The sequence below is a fragment of the Camellia sinensis genome, chromosome 9 (genome assembly GCF_055761805.1).
Source record: "Camellia sinensis isolate YWXY chromosome 9, ASM5576180v1, whole genome shotgun sequence".
Classification (NCBI taxonomy): domain Eukaryota; kingdom Viridiplantae; phylum Streptophyta; class Magnoliopsida; order Ericales; family Theaceae; genus Camellia; species Camellia sinensis.
Window position 1 is genome coordinate 139,776,909 of NC_138969.1, and position 18,938 is coordinate 139,795,846.

At 36.4% G+C, this 18,938-nt stretch overlaps 1 protein-coding gene and 1 long non-coding RNA gene across 2 annotated transcripts; one reads left to right on the forward strand and one right to left on the reverse strand.

The window, feature by feature from the left end:
* Window positions 1-9,175: 9,175 nt before the first annotated feature.
* Window positions 9,176-17,445, reverse strand: LOC114284229 (pyruvate decarboxylase 1). The gene is made up of 7 exons (XM_028227140.2): window positions 16,608-17,445; window positions 15,327-15,490; window positions 12,424-12,985; window positions 11,681-11,769; window positions 11,124-11,241; window positions 10,742-10,930; window positions 9,176-9,638 (listed from the first exon to the last, which is right to left on the reverse strand). The coding sequence occupies exons 1-7, from the start codon at window positions 17,088-17,090 to the stop codon at window positions 9,468-9,470; spliced, it is 1,776 nt and encodes a 591-aa protein (XP_028082941.1). The 5' UTR covers window positions 17,091-17,445; the 3' UTR covers window positions 9,176-9,467.
* Window positions 12,963-16,272, forward strand: LOC145798776 (uncharacterized). Its single transcript, XR_014340380.1, has 2 exons — window positions 12,963-14,639; window positions 14,854-16,272. It is a non-coding gene; the product is annotated as an uncharacterized LOC145798776 (long non-coding RNA).
* Window positions 17,446-18,938: the final 1,493 nt, after the last annotated feature.

Here is an 18,938-nt window from a genome sequence, read left to right on the forward strand (position 1 = left end):
AGTTCTCCAAATCACTTACTAAAAAGGGCTTACAGCTAGTATGTGAACTTGGATCCCAACTTGATCAAGAGTTGAGAGGAGATGGTAAACAACTTCCATATGAAGTTCTTTCAAGTCCAAGAGAAAGTTACAACCTTCACACTTGGGCGAGATGTCCAAAAAGAAGGTGAAAATATACTGGACTATGTTAAGCAGTTCCAAGATAAGGCTATTGACTATCACGAACTAATGGATGAGGCCCACTTAGTCAGCATATGTATGGAGGGTGCCATGCGCAACTACAAAATTTTTTTGGTGAACCATAATCTGCCTACCTTTTCAGCCTTGATTGAGGCAGCTAGGAACCTCAGTACCATTGGTTCCTTGCAGAGATCTCGTGACAGCCACTGCTACCCTCGCAGTAGCAGAGTTGCTGTAGTAACCTCAGTAGGAGGGAGCCGCTCGCAAGGGGAAATGTCGTCCTCTTGAAAGAGAAAGAGTTATGAGGACAAAAATCCATATCCTTGCAGTCTTGAGAATGTTAAGGCCTTGGTTAAAGAATGGGTAGCAGATGGTGAACTTACTTTGCCTCCGGTTGATGTCCCTCCAACCATGAAGGACAAAGAAAGCCCAGATTATTGTGTCTATCACAGAACCACCAGACACCTTACTAGGGACTATTAGACTTTGAAAAGTATCTTCAAGAAGAAATTGACGCAAATGAGCTGAAATTCAAAGATGACGATAATCACAATGTAAGGAAGGACCCTTATCATAACCACAAAGAGAAGGGGAAGAATGTACATATGATTGGGTACCTTGGGCCCGTGCGCAATCAAGTGCATATGGCATCCTACTTTGATAAGTTAGAAGAAATCGCTAGCGGCCAGCTCCCTGAGACAATACATGCAGAGGTAAAATTCGCAGAGGATATTCATGCTTAGGCCATGCAAAACTCCGTTAAGTTTCGTACCTTCTTTGACCAATTGGGGCTAAGCCAAGCCACCAGGTTGGAAACAACAAAGGCCCTCATTAACATCTCCGAAGTGCACCATGATGAAGTTGCTGAGGCTAAGGAGTATGTGCCTCGGTGCATCCAGGAAGATTATGGGGCCATTACTTATTCAAAAGTAAACAGAGCATACCCATGTCCTCATAACCGTCCTCTTTTTGTCACAGCTTACATCAATGATGTAAAGTTCAAGTGTGCTTTCCTTGATGGTGGGGCGTCCATAAACATCATCACTACTAACACCTTTGCAGAGGTTGGTATCCCAAAGTCCAAGGTGGTTCGCCAACCCATCACTATAATGGGATTTGGTGGTGAGAAGAAGGTTACTAAGGGCCATGTTATAATAGACTTAGCAGTTAGCGAGATCCGCTCCACCACTAAGTTCCATGTGATTGAAGCGGACACAAATTACCATATGATACTTGGCAGAGCTTGGATGCACCGATATGGAGCTATCCTGTCGAGTTATCACCAATGCGTAAAGGCAAAGTTGGGAAAGCGCACAGTAACCATAAATGCGTCTGGAAGGCCATTCAAAGTGGAGGAGGCACACTATTCGGATGCAGTTTTCTTTACTGAGTTGTCAACGGATAAAACTCCAAGGACTGGTAAAATTACAGGGGTAAAATTACCAAAGTAGGAAGACATTCGGGATGCAAAGGCTGCTCCAGAAAATAGTGGGCAGAAAAGGAGCAACAAGTCCACAAGTCTTCCACCCAAGCTTGTTAAGGTGCGCGAGGGCGGCAAGACAGTTTACTACTTATGACAGTCTTGGGGGCCAGACTTTATACCTTGGGAAGATGGCCTCGAGACGAATAAATGTGACGGTGATGAGTCCCAAGAAAGGTTGGTGGAGACGCCTGAGTCCGCCTCCGAATACATGCAAGATAGACCCAAACCATAGCAGGAAGTACTTGCTGAGGTCAACCTCAGTGACTTACCAGGGCAGAGCAAGCCCGTGTTTATCAGTGATACAATGGCTCCAGTAGCTAAAGCAAAATTGATAACACTATTAAAATGGCAGAGTGACGTCTTTGCTTGGACATACGACGAGATGCCTGGTCTTAACCCATCCCTTGTCACTCATTATTTGGACACATTCTCCAACTCTAAGCCAATCAAGCAGCATGCTCGAAAGTATCACCCTGATCTTGAAGCAAAGATTAAAGTGGAGGTAGAAAAGGTACAGAGGGTCGAGCTCATCGAGCCTATACAGTACCCAACTTGGCTAGCAAATATTGTTCGGAATTGGAATATGAAGAAATTAGAAAATTAAATGTTTGGAAATACAAATGTAGACAATTTGTTCAAGAATATTAAATACTAAACAATGTCGAATAATTCGGAAACATAATGCCGAATATATGAAATTTTTTGTAGAAGCAGGTTCCGAATAAATGTAATTTGTGAGAGAATGGTTAGGAAAATGTGTAATAGAGTTGTATAGGGTAAGAGAAAACTAGAGTAACACCGGGGTAAATAATGACTCAACTACCTTGACATGGGGTTCAAGTAGTGATGTGGGTGTTTTGTATGTTTTGAAAGTCACGGGTAATCTCAATTCTGTATTTATAGTGGACTTTTTTCTTTCCCGTGAATGTAGATATGTAGAATGAACCACGTTAAATACTATGTGTTTCTTTCGTGTATGTATATTTTATTGAGTATGCTTCTATTGTCACATGGATTCATATTTTAATGGGGTATGAGAGTTTTTTGGGCGGGGATTTATTCCTAACAGCAACTGGCTGGGGAATCTGCGTCTTCTTGTCATTTCTCATGCAACCTTGGCAGTTAATGGTTGCTTGATTAGGGTTGCCAAAGGAAGTGAGCAGAATTTTAGAAAAGAAATTAAAGATTGGGAATAGTACTCTTGAAAATTTTAAAATTGTCGTTTGGCAAACTTGACTTTTTGACTTTTTTAGTCTGAAACTTTTTTGTTTGTTTGGTTTTCTTGTTTGACTTTTTTGCATTGGAGTGACAAAATTTCCCTCCACTTGAAAATGATGCTTTTTTGACTTTTTGTTTGTATATGGGTCAATTTGGTAATTTTGCATCAAAAGTCAAGTTTTTGTGATTTTGTGATTTTGTGACTTTTTTTTGTCCTTATGTGCTTATTTAGTCCCAATACGTTTACCAAACGAAGGCTTAAAAGTCTTGCTTGGTTTTAAGGAATTTAGAGTCATCGATATTTGTTTCCAAAGCATACAAAAAATTGTTTATGTCACACCCTAAAAATAAACCCATAATTCATACATTCATGATACAAGAAATTGGCAATATATTCAAGAGAATAAAGTGAACATCTATTTATCACAGTATTTATCACAAAGTATTACATGTTGACAACAAAAGTAAATGCCCTACGGGCTTACTACTTTCCAAGCCAACACTTGGTTACAAAAAAAAAAGTACTAACACATACACATTAAGCCCTCGGCTTGAATTTACATATAATACACAAAAAGGTAAACAACAAAAAGGGATCTTCAGCCTCTAAGCCTCCTAAGCTATGTCCTTGGAGGTGGCATATCACCTGAACCTAAAAATGATGTCCCATATAGGGTGAGCCAATGCCCAGTAGAGATATACTAAACCAAGTATAAGAAATAACTAAAACAATAGCATTTGATATATGGTTGACACTTATAAACCAATTTACAACATTTTTCAATTCAACTTCAAGTACATCCATTTTTCATTTCAGTTTCCTTCACTTATACAGTTTCGATTCATAATTATGGCTCATAACCTGGCCAAACAATTCAATGAGACTATAACACATATTAAAACACTTCCATACTTCACAATTCACATAAGAATATAACTCATATTAAAACACTCCCATACTTCAACACTTCCATATTTAAAGTGATACACAGATTTGCTGTATCAGTGGAGTCTATCCCCTATCTCCTCCCAAACAGGTTTGAGAGTCCATCCCCTATCTCTCCTCAAACCATGGAGTACGTCCCATATCTCCTCCCAAACAATATACATATACAATGTATTTAAACACTTATCATATACAATGATCAATCAATACACACATTTGTTGTATTATTCCAACCGTCATATTCAGTGACATATTCAATGTGATTAGTTTCAATTTTCCCTAATCATCATACAATGTCTATAACAATCAAGACTATCCTCCACCGATAGCCCAAAGCAGTTATCTCTAAACAGATAATAAATTTATCAACAGATAAAATATCGACATTTTCATAGGTGAGTGATTAAATTATCTAACTACACCATTTACTCCCACAATTTTCCAATTTCATGAATTTCACTTCAATTTCACATTTCCCCAAATTAATTATTCAACATAATTAGGGCATTTTTCCCCTTTTCTCAATATTAGCCCAAAGGCTCAATTTCATCGATTTAACAACAACAATTTCATTTTTCAATGTTTCATACACACATAGGTTTTAACATTTGAAAATCCCCCCTTTTTATAACCTCAAATCAAACCCTAACTTTCTCAAAATGACTAAGCAACACCATCTAATCAAAATGACCAAAACTTATGTTAAAACTCATAGAATAGAGTAGGTTATCCCTACCTTAATTCTCGGAGCTCAAAGAAGAAGAGAGATGAAACTCAATGTGCTCCAAATCCACAACTTTTCATAATAAAGCGAAGCCCTCGCGAAGCTCTACCATTCTTCCAAAGGGACTAGGGTAGAAGACCACTAGAACTAGATGAAACCCTAGAGAGAAGGTATATAGAGAGAGAAAGAACAGCTGGTCTAGGGTTTGTATAAAAGAAGATGATGAAAAAGTGAAGTGTAACCCGCTGCTGCCAACTGATATATTCAAGGCTCGCTCGAGCGAAGGATTGGTTGCTCGAGCGACCAGACACAAAGAAACCTCGCTCGAGCGTAGAAAGCCTCACTCGAGCCAACAAATCGAAGCTTTAGGTTTGCAACCTAGAAGCTCGCTCGAGCGAAGAAAAGCTCGCTCGAGCGAAGAAACCCAAAACATAGACCTCACTCGCTCGAGCGATGGAAAGCTCGCTCGAGCGAAGAATTGCAACCTTCAGGTCCAGAACCAGACGCAAACGCAAGCTCGAGCGCAAGACTTCTCGCTCGAGCCACCATACACATCACCCAACTCTCGCTCGAGCGAAGGAACCCTGACTCGAGCGAAGGATCTAAAACACAGAACTCGCTCGACCGACAAAAGTCTCGCTCGAGAGAAGACACCAAAATCTGGACAGCAACCATTTGTTTCAAAACACTCCCAACCTGATACAAACCTGCCCAACACATCCTAAAATTCAAATATAAGGAATTGAAGGATGGAAATGAAACAAAAGCAACAATACTCAACCACGGAACCTAAGTCCAGAATACTGTACATAAAGGGGAAAACCCGAGATCACTATAGTTTGTTTGGTTTGTTCTGTTCTAATAGCACGGGAGTGGGAAGTTGATATTTCAATTGATTGTTTTTCTTGTTTCTTGTTTACAGGTTCTTCTTTGTTTTTAAATGGCAGAGAAAAATATTTATTAAGGCAAATTACGTTGGCCCCCCTGAAGCATAGAAAAAATAGAAGCAATCCTACAATTTTAATATAATTACATTGACTCCATTTTAGTAAAGTTAAAAACGATTGAAACTAATGGAAATAATGTAAAATCATATAAGCAAGAAAAAATTATACATTTAAGTGTAAAAGATATGACATCCTCATTTTTCTCTCCATATGACTAATGAAATATTGGTGAAATAGGAGCTAGGTATTATGTAATCTAAAATCTCAAGGGAGTCCAATGTAATTATAACAAAATTATAAAACTTACTATATTTTTTCTAAACTTAAGGGATGTGAAAGAAACCTGTGAAAAGTAGTTTAGGGTCATGCAACTTATACCACAAATGTTATAACTGTATTAACTAAAAGAATTACAACGCGTCATAACCAAATATCACTTCAAGTATAACCAAAAACTTTTTTGGTCATATCCAAAATATTGTTAAGATTGAACACAAACTCTCTACAACATTGGAGAATCAGAACATTGGAGAAACTTAGAGAAATCTGTAAGGTTTTGGAAGGTTATAGAATAATCTTAAAAGGTATAGAAAACTCTATTATGTATTAAAATAGTTTAGAAAATTCTAAAATATAGTGAAAGATTAAAACTATCCTAGAATGTTTTAGAAACATAATGATGGCCCTTAGATCAAGTTAATCCTAGTCATCCATTGAGAAGATGGAAGACTATATAAAACATGAAACACCTCATTTTAGAGAGATAAAAATCATAAAAGTGTTGTGCTAGAGAGTGGAGTGGTGTGGTGGAAAACCCATCGACCCAAATAGTGTTTGTAATCAGAGTATAAATAATATTTGCTAGTACTCTAGGATTTCATAGTCTCATGAAACTCTTAATCCGATGTTAATTTTGCAAAGAAAAAATAATATTTGTAAATCTAACCTTACTACTAATTCAATTCTATCCTCCAAACAAACAAGGCCATGGAATAGCTCTATCCCATCAACCAAACACCCACCTAATCCTAGTGTGCCCATCAATACATCTTGGCTCGGTTCGTTTCGTTGCTTTTCTTTAGAAAATACAAAGAGCCAAAAAACCCTCCCAAAATCCTATCTGTTAACTGTTTGGATTTCAAATGCCTGAATTTTGAAGCTCTTTATTTTATAATCATGTCTTTCTCAAAACTATTGCGGGAAAGATATAGAATACATAGGAATGAATATAAGAAACTATGTAAGGAACCTTCAAACACACAAGAGCTAACAAAGAAGGCCATTTTGAAAAATGAATATCTAAATTTCAACTCCCCAATATAGTCAAAAGATGGGATCGACTTTGATTCTTCTATTGAGGCAATGCCTGGTCCTCAAATCTCAAAAGTTGAGAGGTTGCTTAGGTTAGTATACTTTAGTTTCCTATTTAGTTTTGATTATAAGGATATGGATGAAGAAATACAGATTGACTGAGCGTATTTGTAATTTGCTTTATAATTACAGGTTGAACCCGAGTGATCTCAACTCAATTTCTACATTTGGTAGCATGAGTTCTAGGCCTCATCTTGACTTTTCTCATAGAGAATCCCTAGAAAAATGCATTCAATATGTTAGAAGATGGCTATCAGATTCACTGGATTTCATTTCTGAGGGCTCCACTACGTGTAAGCTAATACACACACTAATTTCATTTGGAGTTCACAATTTGATTGTATGCATTTCAATTCTCTTGTGTTTGTTTGTGTACATATCCATGCATTTCTTAATTGAGCATTGTTTGCGCCATTTATGTTTTGTAGGTGCACCATAGACACTTTTGCAAAGCTGATTCATCTAGGGCATTCTCATTCATCATTGATGGGCTTAACAAACAACGGTTAGCACTAGCACGTTCATTGTCTGCAAGAATGAAGACTAGCTACTTCAGTATACTTCCTCCATTAGCACTCCCTCTTCCAGATGAACTTCAAAGGTCCTTTTTTATTTGCAGTCAATCAATAAGAAAAAGTAGCAAGGGAAAATTTCCCGTCACTCGGTGATTAAGCTAGGAATGCATTCATTATGTTGTGGATTGTTTGTAGAATGTTGGTATGGCCATAAAAGGCTTTGTAAATTTGTTGGTGATCTTGAACTTTGTTTGACTCCATTTTATAAAAATGTCTCTTGGAATTTCATCCTAAGCATTGTGACTTTACATGAATGAATTTATAAATTGCAGTGCATTTTATCGGGCAGAGCCAAATTGTAATTTCTGCCATATAAGAAAACCATGAAATAATTTGCACACAAAAATCATGAATATCCTTTACCATTGGTTGCTAAACTGGTTGATCACTAAATCTCTTTGTAACTTGGTTTGGATCCGAGATCAAATTAAACAAAGACTGAACTCACTCTCTTGCTACGCGTCACTCACTTGCTTGAGTCGGACTCCATTACTCTTTTTGTTTCGAGGATCATTCGTTCTTCACTCTCTTGCTAATTCCCATAGGGAGTGCAGCAACCAAGGTGCATAATATCATATCATATACAAAGAAGCGAAGTGTAGCGATTCATACTACTGAAAAAGAGAAATTGATAACCAACAGGCAATAGAATCCACCGGAAAAAGAGAAATTGATAACCAACAGGCAATAGAATCCACCGGTAGGCACAAGCAAGCATAGCAAATCACATAGATAAGCCCCTAATATATCATAGTTGTAATTCTGTTTTGCAATCTTTAATTTCACGATACAAAATTCGTGTACACGCTCAGCCATGCTTTCTGCAACAAGCTATTAGATCCCAAACTTGATGATGACCAACAACACTTGGAAAATTATCATTTTTTTTTTCCCTCTTCCTCTGCTAAAGAAAGGTTCAATGATATTGCTAGGAGTGAAGGACCTAACAATTGTTAGTTAAAAGTTGAGTGAAAAATTCAGTCTATAAACAGGCAAGTCATTTTAAGCTTTGCCCCATCCACTTCAGGAAATTTGATCTCAACTCCATAATTCAAGATCATGACCTGTTGCGTCAAAAGTAACAATATAAAGATTTTTTTTTTGTCTGTTGGTTATCGGTTTAGAACTTACAAAAATTACGAGATAAACAGTTCGAATTATCAGTACAAATCCAAATTGAAGCCTACAAAAAGAGTATAGAAAGGTATGGAGAGATAAAAGTGTGAAAGGGAGCTTATCCCATATTGCAAAATATAGAAAATATGGCATTCACATCCCTTTCCCATACGAAAGGGAAAAAGTAAACAAAAAAATGCCAACAACTACCATCTCACATCCGATTCAAATATAAAAAGACTCCAATATTTGTGAACAAAACAATACAATTGTAGGGCCTTCAAACTAAACAAATTAGGGTTAGCTACCCAGATATGAAGGTTATGTTTTAATCGGTTAAGCAATAAAATATTATTAAAACAACATAAGCAAGCAAGCCAAGCCACTTAAACTTGTTTTAATATTATTATTAAAATGTGATGTGAGTAAGTACTACGTTAATCAATGAAAATTTTAAGGAGAAATGGACCCAAGAACCTTATACGTTTCATGAATGAGTACTAAAGTTAAGCCCGTGCTATGTTCAGCATATGCTATAATCTGCCCAATTAAACAAGCATAGCAGATGGAACCATCACCATCTTCAGAATTTTATGAACAACATATAACCAATACTAACCAAAAAGACATCACATATTTGTTACATTGAAAATTCTTTAATGTCTACACACTATGCAATTACAATTACATCCATCTCACACAAACACACTACTCCCGTACACTGTCAACAGACTCAAAACACATAAAAAGCAGTTCATTATTACAGTGCTAATTAACATATTCTCTAATCATAATCCAAAAATACATCCCAACAATTGAGCAACCGTCTTTTTTACTTATTTTTATTTTTTGGAAATGTCATTGGATCAAAACAGAGATTTGCTAGAATGTCAAGTCATGTTGGAAACTATTGAGGATTTGGAGGGCGGCTGTTAGCAGCAGAAACTCGGGACCCCCATTCCAGCAGCTCTTTGCTGGTGTCATCCTTGTGAACAAACACTTCAATAAAACATAATGAGTCTTTGTGTGCTCCTGTCGCCGTTGCTATTGCTTCTGCCAACTCATCCTCAGTACGTACCTGTTATTCACACATTCCATCAATCAAATGAGAAATGTATTTGATATATCTTATAAATCTGTTAGATTTCAAAACAATGGTTCCTAGTTTCTGATGAATAAATGGGAACCATGATTACGATGATTATAACCAACCACAAACTGAAGCACTTAATAAGTTCATTGGTTTCTTTGAGTTCAACTCTTTGATTGGTATTACCTGTTTGGGATAAGTTGATCAAGTACATGGACCTTTGGTATTCAAATTATTGAAAATTTTAGATCAGGCAGCAAATTATGGAATAGGAATCTTTGTTTTTCTTTATGTCTCCACAAACAATTTAGCATGTGGGTTTAATAAAAAGAAAACTGGTTACCATGACATTTAATTCAGAAACAATGCAGAATATGTGATAGTCAGATTAGGAAAAACTACCCATACCCATGAAGAAATTTGATTATCAAGGATTATAAGTGATATTTGACAATAATCTGTGAAATGCAACATATCATGCATTTATTGATCTATATATGCTTCATGAAAAATATTTGGTGGAGTTCTAATATTTTTTTTTTAGGAAGACTTACGTATAGCTCCTAATAGATGGACTTAATATCCAATAGATCTTATGATAATTAATGGTATTTTTCATCAAACACTATTAAAAAAATCACTAATTGTTAATTTTCAACAACAGTTTGAAAATTATCACAAAAATGTCACTAATTATAAATTTTAATGACGGTTTAAAAAAATCGCCACAAAGTCACTAATTTTTAATTTTCAGTGACAATTTAAAAAATTCGTCAAAGAAAAACATCACTAATTGTAAATTTTAATGACAATTTATAAAAATCATGACAAAAAAAATTACTAATTGCTAATTTTTAGAGACATGCAAAAAATCGTTACAAAAAATTATTTTTAACAACAATTTTATTAAGACTTCTTTTCAATAAGACTTGATGAGAATTAAGTCTAACTATTAGAACCTATTGGTAGTTTACCCTTTTTGGGTTAACCTTTAATTTAACCACTAAACTATGTTTGACTCACATGACATTCAGCTTATTTTTATAATAATCTAAAAAATACCACATGTTTACTTCTTTATTTATGCTAACCTTGGCAGTCCAGCATTTGCCTTCACCGTTGTGAATAGCATCAACAAGGCCAGTGTAGTCCCAGTTTTTTATCACATTGTACGGCCCATCGTGAATCTCCACTTCAATCGTATACCCTCCGTTGTTGATGAGGAATATAATGCTCCTTTGCCCACATTGAATCATTGTGGAAATATCCTGAGCTGTCACCTGCACAGAATGAAAATTATTGACTTGCCATTTTTATTCTTGTGGTTCATACAACTCACTATGGACATATAAAATAGGCCCGTCTCATGAACCTAACATCATGGTCTCTGCCACTTTTATATGACAGAATTACCCATTTTCTCTACATTAGTGATTCAGAAAGTTGTTATTCTAACCACCTACATGACTTTACCTGGAAACTCCCATCACCGATGCAAGCAATCACACGCTTGTCTTTGGCAGCCTGAGCATAACCAAGTGTGGCACCTACAGACCACCCAATGGATCCGTATTGCATCTGGAATTCATACCTGAATGAAAACCATACAAGTCATTGGAAGAAAATAACTCTATAAATACTGTAAATTTTCAATCTTGTCAAACAAAAAATATATCTAAATTTTCAAGCATTTCTATCCAAGCATTTCAAAGGTTTCTTTTCATTACAAATTTTAAATGAAACATCAATTCAGTTCCCAATATCCATGGATTCCATCTAATTATTGATTGGAAAAAATGATGCTACCTCAATGAAAACATTTTCTCTTATTTTAGATGGCCATTTAAAATAAAACAAAAATGACAATACTAGCACAATTGCCTTTATGTGAACTACATCTTGATTGATGATAAAAGCAGAAGCTTTATTAACTTATTTTAAAATTAAAAGTCATGTTCACTGAAGAGCAGAAGTTTATTAACTTATTTTAAAATTAAAACAGTCATGTTCACTGAAGAGCCCTGGCTTACCCGCAATTTTCAGGGAGATGGAGCTTCTGACAATTAAACCACGAGTCCCCTGTCTCTGCAATTACTGCAGTGTCTCCTCCCAGCATCTCCTGCTTAATTAACTTGTCTTAATAACATGAAGAATGCAATACTTCAAATACGCACAGACATACTTAAAAGACAGAGATAGGCAGAATAGATTCATCACACCCCCTGGGTTTCCTTTTATCCATCTACTTTTGAAGTACAGAAAACAGGCTCTAAATCCTCCCAAATTTCGAACCTAAGAGGTCTTCTGAACTGATATTAACAGAGGATATGACCAACCACATCCTTTACGAGGATAGATTGAAATAGGAAAACAGAATAATAAATTTTATAGTTCAAATTAGAGCCTTATAGCTTTCATTTTCATAAGAAGAGTTGGAGAGGGAATCAAGTTAGTCAAACAAACTGTGTCAGACAAATAAGGTCTAGCAATCTGTCCTAATTCTCAACTCATGAAAAGAGGGTTATAACATATATTTTGCTAGTCCTACACCCTATTCAAAGTTTGAGAAGGAGACCATCTGAGAATCTTGGTAATGTCAATCATCACGTGTTAAGCAATGCGTGTATCTGATCATGCTCCACATAGAAACTTGTATCACAGTTTAAAAGAATTTTTTAAAAAATGTTTTTTTTTTTTTTTTTAATTGAGCGAGTGTCCAGGTTGTCAAAGGTAAAAAGAAAGAAGAAACTACGTCACGCTTCTTGTTGGTCACCTGAATGTGCTTGAAGAGTATGTTGACTCTAAGAGGTTCATTATTCTCACGTTTCAGAGGAATGCCTGGAGGGACAAATATCCGACGGTAATTGTCAACGGCAGTGCTGTTCTTCTTCAGCCTCTTCGCCAATGCAGTTAAAAAGTCTGCCATGAAAACCCAACCCAAGGATGGCCCATTACCAATAGTCACACGATTGGGCTGAACTATCACTGCTTTCTCTTTCTTGATCAGCAAAGAATATCCAACTGAGCTGTAATCATTGAAGATGGGACCCACAAAAACGTAAGCATCAGCGGATTCCACAATCTCCCCACAATAGCTGGTGCTGACAGCACCCCAATATGTCCCAATGAAGTGTGGATGGTTCTCTGGAACGAGTCCTTTACCCGAAGGCATTACAGCTATTGGATATCCACATGCATCTGCTAGCTCCACAAAGGCTTGTTGTGCCTTTGTGGCCCTTAGCTTGGGACCTCCAACAAGGACAGGTTTCACAGCCTTATTCAGAAAATCAGCTGTCGCTTCCACTGCAGCCTCTAATCCTATTTGATTGCTCACCCTGCGTACAAAATGAAGTTTTGGTTATTTTGAAGTTGAGATAGGAAATGATGTCAAACACAAAGAAGATGAAAACACGACAACATTGTTACAAGGGCTTGGATAGAACTCAACCTTAAGGCGAAAGTGCCCCCATGCTTATATAATTTACCTTACTTTTATACCCAAGCAATGTGAAACTTCGCTTCACACCCTCCCTCACATGCAACATGCTCACTCGACAGCACTTGTTGCATGCAAGCTAGGGACACACTGCTATACAGTCTCGGGTAGAACTCAACTCCAAAAGTTGGTTATTGAGGTAAGAATGCCCTCACACTTATATGCTTAACATTACTTTAGTACTCAGGCAATGTGAGACTTTGCTTCACACCCTCTCCCATGCCCAGCGTGCTCACTCGACAGCAACAGCCCAAGGATACGCACCCTACCCATCCATGAGTGCTCCGGCTCTGATACCATGTTACACAATCTTGGATAGAACTTAATCCCAAAAACTAGCTATTGAGATGAGGGTAGAACTTTAGTACCTAGGCAATGTTCACATGACATATCATTATATCTAGCCAAAAGCATACAGCTAAAATGGTTGTAAGCCCATTTTGGTCAAATCAAGCCATGTGCTTGACCAGCGCAATGGCATGGGTACAAACCTCACCTTTCGCTTTGTTAGCACAAAGTGCCTGGCTTAACCTGCATTTTCACATCTGGTAACCCAAGCTTTATCACTTCACAAAGCAAATGACCTGTTGCCAAAAGCATGCAAGAACAAATATAGTTGTGTGGAACTTAGGATAGATGTCAATCCCCTTGGGGTTTTTTGAACTGGAGGATCAGCCCTCACAGCAGACAGTTCTATTGATCAACTATAGAGGCAGTTCTAGGGCCACCTACAACCATGACGCAAATTTTACTAGATTCCTTTTAAAAGTTCTCATCATATCCCCAGAGTGTTGAGCATGATAAATAAATGAAATATAGTTGTTGGGCATTTGAGTCAAGATTTGAGTATCCCTTCTTTTCAGTTAAAAAAAAAGAAAATGGGGGGGGGGGGGGGGGGGGGGGGGGTGGGTGGGTTTAAAACTCAAGTTGGTAGAGATTAGAGTGAAGGAGTGGACAGGAATTTTGAGTGTTTTCCACACAAATTTAAATTTGAGTAGAAGGTTTGAGCAAGGTTTGGAAATGACCTAATAAAGAGGATAAGAGTTTTTTCAACTGCAAAAGTGTTCAACTACAATGAACATATGAAAAAGCACCCAAATCAATTCATTTGGTTAAAATTTAAAATTCCTCCTTTTCATGCTTGCTCTCATACCACAACTTCAACAGCACATGATTATCAAACAATATATCACAGAGGCCATGTTTGTTTGCTAATTTAGGTTGGGTGGGGTTAGGAGTACAGTGAGATTGAGTGATGATGAGATTACTAGTGTGGTGGTATTAGATTGGAGATGTAAGTGTACTAGTATAGTGATATTAATTGGGTGGGATTGAATTTATGAAATTGCATAAAAATTCTCATTATATAAAAGGTGATTTTGTTGTTTTTGTAAAAATGGAGGGCAAATTAGTTTTTTTTTCCTCCAATCCCATGGGATTGAGTTAGCAAACCCACCTCCCCATTGGATTGTTTGCTAATTCCCTACTTGAAGGTCATGTTTGTTTGGGTGGACATGAGCTTGGGATTGGACTAATAGTCCAATAAAATTATTAATCCGATGTTTGGTTAAACAATTAAAGTAGAGATTAATTATTTTAAGCTTGACTATTAGTTAAGATCGGATACATAATCCAACGAATTCGTAGTCCTAGGACTATTAGTCATGGGAATGTTAATCCAGTCCGCCCAAACAAACATGGCCGAAGGGTATTAATAGTCCCATGGCTTTTTCTCCAAACAAACATTTTTTGTGGGATCCATAGGATAACCAATCCAATCCCATGGCTGATGGACTAAAACAAACATGGCCAGAGATAGGGCCTAGAGGTACTTAAAAGCATTATGATTCACATTTTGTTATGAAATCACAGGAAAAGGCAATGTCCGTGGCATTCCAATCAGTGGTGTTCCTATCCAGTATTCCATTTAAATAGATTTAGTACGAGTAAAATTATTACTTGTATTGCACATTTTAGCATACTTGCAAGGTAATACACTCATAAACAAATCAAAACCATATAGAGAGAATACAATAATTCAGTTCGATTTTTCTGTTTTAATTCCTCAGAATGTATTAAACGACTAATGAAAAATTATCCTAATTCATACCAAGACCAGAAACAGAGTAACAACAATATAGACAATCATGAGGCAGGTAAGTATGAAAGAATAAGCTTACTTCGGTGCAAGAAAATATGGGACTGGCTCCCTAGCAAAGGTTGGATGAGGAATTCCGGACAGATTACAACTTATGCTGATATATACTGGCTTGCTTTCCTTCAAAGCGGTTGAAATCGCAGTGTCAATCAGCTCGTGCGCATCTTCCAAGTTGTTCACCACTGCCTGTCACATTTCATCGCCACCACATCAAAATAAATAACTTACAATGTTCACATACCAATGGCATAGCTAAACACCACCCCTCAATCCAAATATATATATTACAAATCCCTAATTACTATAAAATTTTTGAGAACCCTGCAAAGTTCAACAGCAAAGAATTACAATTACATTAGTTAATAATGAAATAAAAACTGAAAAGCTTTGTTTAATCACTAATTATTACAATAATAATAAGGAACAATTATATAAAACATAATACGCAAACTTCACTTTACCCCCTTATGGTTTGGGCCGAGTGCGATTTACCCCTGAAATTCGGATATCACCACATAACCCCTATGATTGATGGACTAAAACGCACATTAACTTCTATTAACAAAAGTTGTAAATTGACAATTATACCCTCATATATATATATATTATTTCAGGAAAAACCCAACCCAGTTCTTTCTCTCTCCATCTTCATCTTCTTCTCTCTCTCTCCATCTTCATCTTCATCTTCATCTTCTTCATCTTTACAAACAATTCAATAATTCAATTCTACATACTTGTCACCCATTGATCTCTAAAACATCTTCAGATTAAGTGCTTATAAAATTTTCAATAAGGAACAATTTGCACAAAGGTTCCAAATTGAAATTCAAACTTGTTGATAAACAGTGAAATCTTGATTCCAAGTTGAAAGAAGAATAATGTATTTAAGGAGAAAGAGACAACCTCCAAAACCAAATTTGCCTTCTATAATCAATTCTATAAGAGTATCTCAAATTGTTACTTTTTTTTCATAATCCGTGCCCCTTTTTTATTTTTATTTTTATTTTTATTTATCAAATCTTTTTGAAAAATTCTAAACTTATCATAGAAACCTGTTATAACCATTATTTATGAAGGGGGGGAAAAATCATCACTTTTTGAAATTTCATCAAATCTAAGTAAATATATGACTGTTAAAGATAAATTTGGTCCAACCTGGTAAAAATTTTGCCACTTCTTCGATTTGATACAAGTTTAATGAAATGATTGGAAGTCATTTTCACCAAAATCAAATTTGATGAATAAATAGTTGAAAGTGAACTCCGATTATTTCAAATATTCTGAGAGCGGGAGAGAGCGTGACCTGAGCACAGGTGATTGTCTGAAAGCAGCGGAGCTCCTGACTGAAATCAGGCAAGCCGATCGTGTGGTGGAGGATCCGATTAGTGCCATAGTCATTGGAGTTGGGTCCTCCGACTATACATATCACCGGCAAGTTCTCACTATACGCACCCCCGATCGCATTCAAAACACTCAACCCACCCACCGTGAACGTCACCACACACGCCCCAACTCCCTTGGCACGTGCGTACCCGTCGGCGGCGTATCCGGCGTTCAGCTCGTTGCAGCACCCCACCAGATTGAGCTGCGGCTCGGCGATCAAGTGGTCCAACAGAGTCAGGTTGAAGTCGCCGGGGACGGAGAACACGTCTCTCACTCCGATTTGGACCAGCCGCCGAGCCAGGTGCCCGCCCAGCGTCCCGCTTGATGATCTAGCCGGGACTAGAGCCGGAGTCAGAGACGCGGCGGGGTGACCCAGGGCGCCGATTTGGTTTGCCGATTCCATTTTGGGTGGAAGATTGATTTTTTTTTTTTTTTTTTTCTAGAAAATACAAAAAAGACTAGAAGTGTTGAGGATTGTGGACTAGTAGTTTGAGAAGCAAAAGAGGAATAGAAAGTTGAAAGCACAGAAGGTGGTTTTTCGGTGGTATATATATAGCTTTGTGATGGGGAAGAGAGAGAGACAGAGAGAGGGAGAGGGAGGGGGTTTTGAATACTGTGGACAGTGGTGGGCAAGAAATGCAACTGGGTTGGATTCTCTCTTTACTTTGGACCTCTCTAATGTTTTATTAAATTTAAACAAAAAACTTTGGACCTCTCTAATGTTTTATTAAATTTAAACAAAAAATTAGAAATATGATATATTTTAATGATTTTTATCAATTTTATCAGTTGTCTCATAAATAGTAAATTTTCATTTGATTTTGAGTGATTTGAGAAGTTGGTTAAAAATTGATTTTTTAATTTTTTTGTCTTTTATCTGTAAAAAAATATGAGAAGTGATATGACCAAAAATAAGCTAAAAGTTAAAAATTAATTTTTAGGCCAAGTTTGGCTACAAAGAAAAAAGTGCACTTATTTCATCTTTTTATCTTTTTTGGGTCACATCAATCAACATCTCCTCTCTACTTTTTCTACACATAATACAAAAAAAATCAAAAAGTGCACTTATTTAGTCTTCCCAAACTAGGCCTTAGTTAGCTTTCCAAATTGCCCTTTTATCTCGAAATCCAGTTGTCCACGAAGTTGTTCACCTAGTTGTTCATCAACAGTCACCTATAAAATTTGATGAAAAGTATTGGAGACGGTCTTGTAGCATTTTTTTAGCTTTCATTTGGGATGTGGATTGGTTTTTTAGCTTTTTGACTATTTTAACCTGGGGTTAAAAAGTCTCGTTTAGGATAAATTTTTTAATTTTTATGAGAAAAAAAATTAAGCCTGTGTTTGGCAAGTAGGTTTGCAGGCTTTTTTGGCTATTTTAGCCACAAAAAACAAAATAGGCTATTTTAGCCATAACAAACAAAACATCACATCCAACCCATAATCATTACATTCTTCTCTCACAAAAAACTCAAAAAAGTCAAAAAGCCAAAAAGCCCTTCCCAAACCAAGCTTTTAAGCCCAGGCTAAAATAGCCAAAAAAGCCAAAAAGCCAACCCACTTCCCAAACGGAGGCTAAATAATTATAAGTTAGATATGAAATTTTGTCATATTTGATTAAAATAGTCAATTTTGTCTCATATGGGTAAATTAGCCCAAGTAATCATGCCAAACGGAGCCTTAGGAGTTTGTTTGTTTATTTATTTATTTTTAAGTTTAATTTATTGTTATGTACATTTTATAAAAAAAAAAATCAAATTTTATTTAGATTGTTGATTAAACTATTTTTTAAAAAAATAATTTAACTTTTGTTTTTCATAAAAGTTCAAAAAGACAAAAATATTTTTAAAAAATCAACTTAGAATTAAAAGGAATTTGAAAAAGGCAGGAAAAGTTAATAAAAATAAAATGAGCCGTGATCCATACACTTGGGGGTCGCGCCCCCAGTGACGTGGCGCGCCCCCAGTGGCTGAAAATTTAAAAAAAAAAAAAAAAAACAATTTTTTTTTTGACCAATCTGGAGCCGACACCTCACTGGGGTCGACCCCAGTAGGAGTATGAAGCTTTTCTGAAATAAAATAACGTTTAATTTTGTCAGATGAAAGTTTGATAAATGGTTTTATTTTATTATTATTATTGGTCACGGTAGTGGTGGTGGTTTTGGAGCACAATTTTAGGGTTTGTTGGTTTTGAAATGAGGCGGTTAGTACTATGATTATTATAAGAACGGTTCTCTTTTATAGTTTAAATTAAT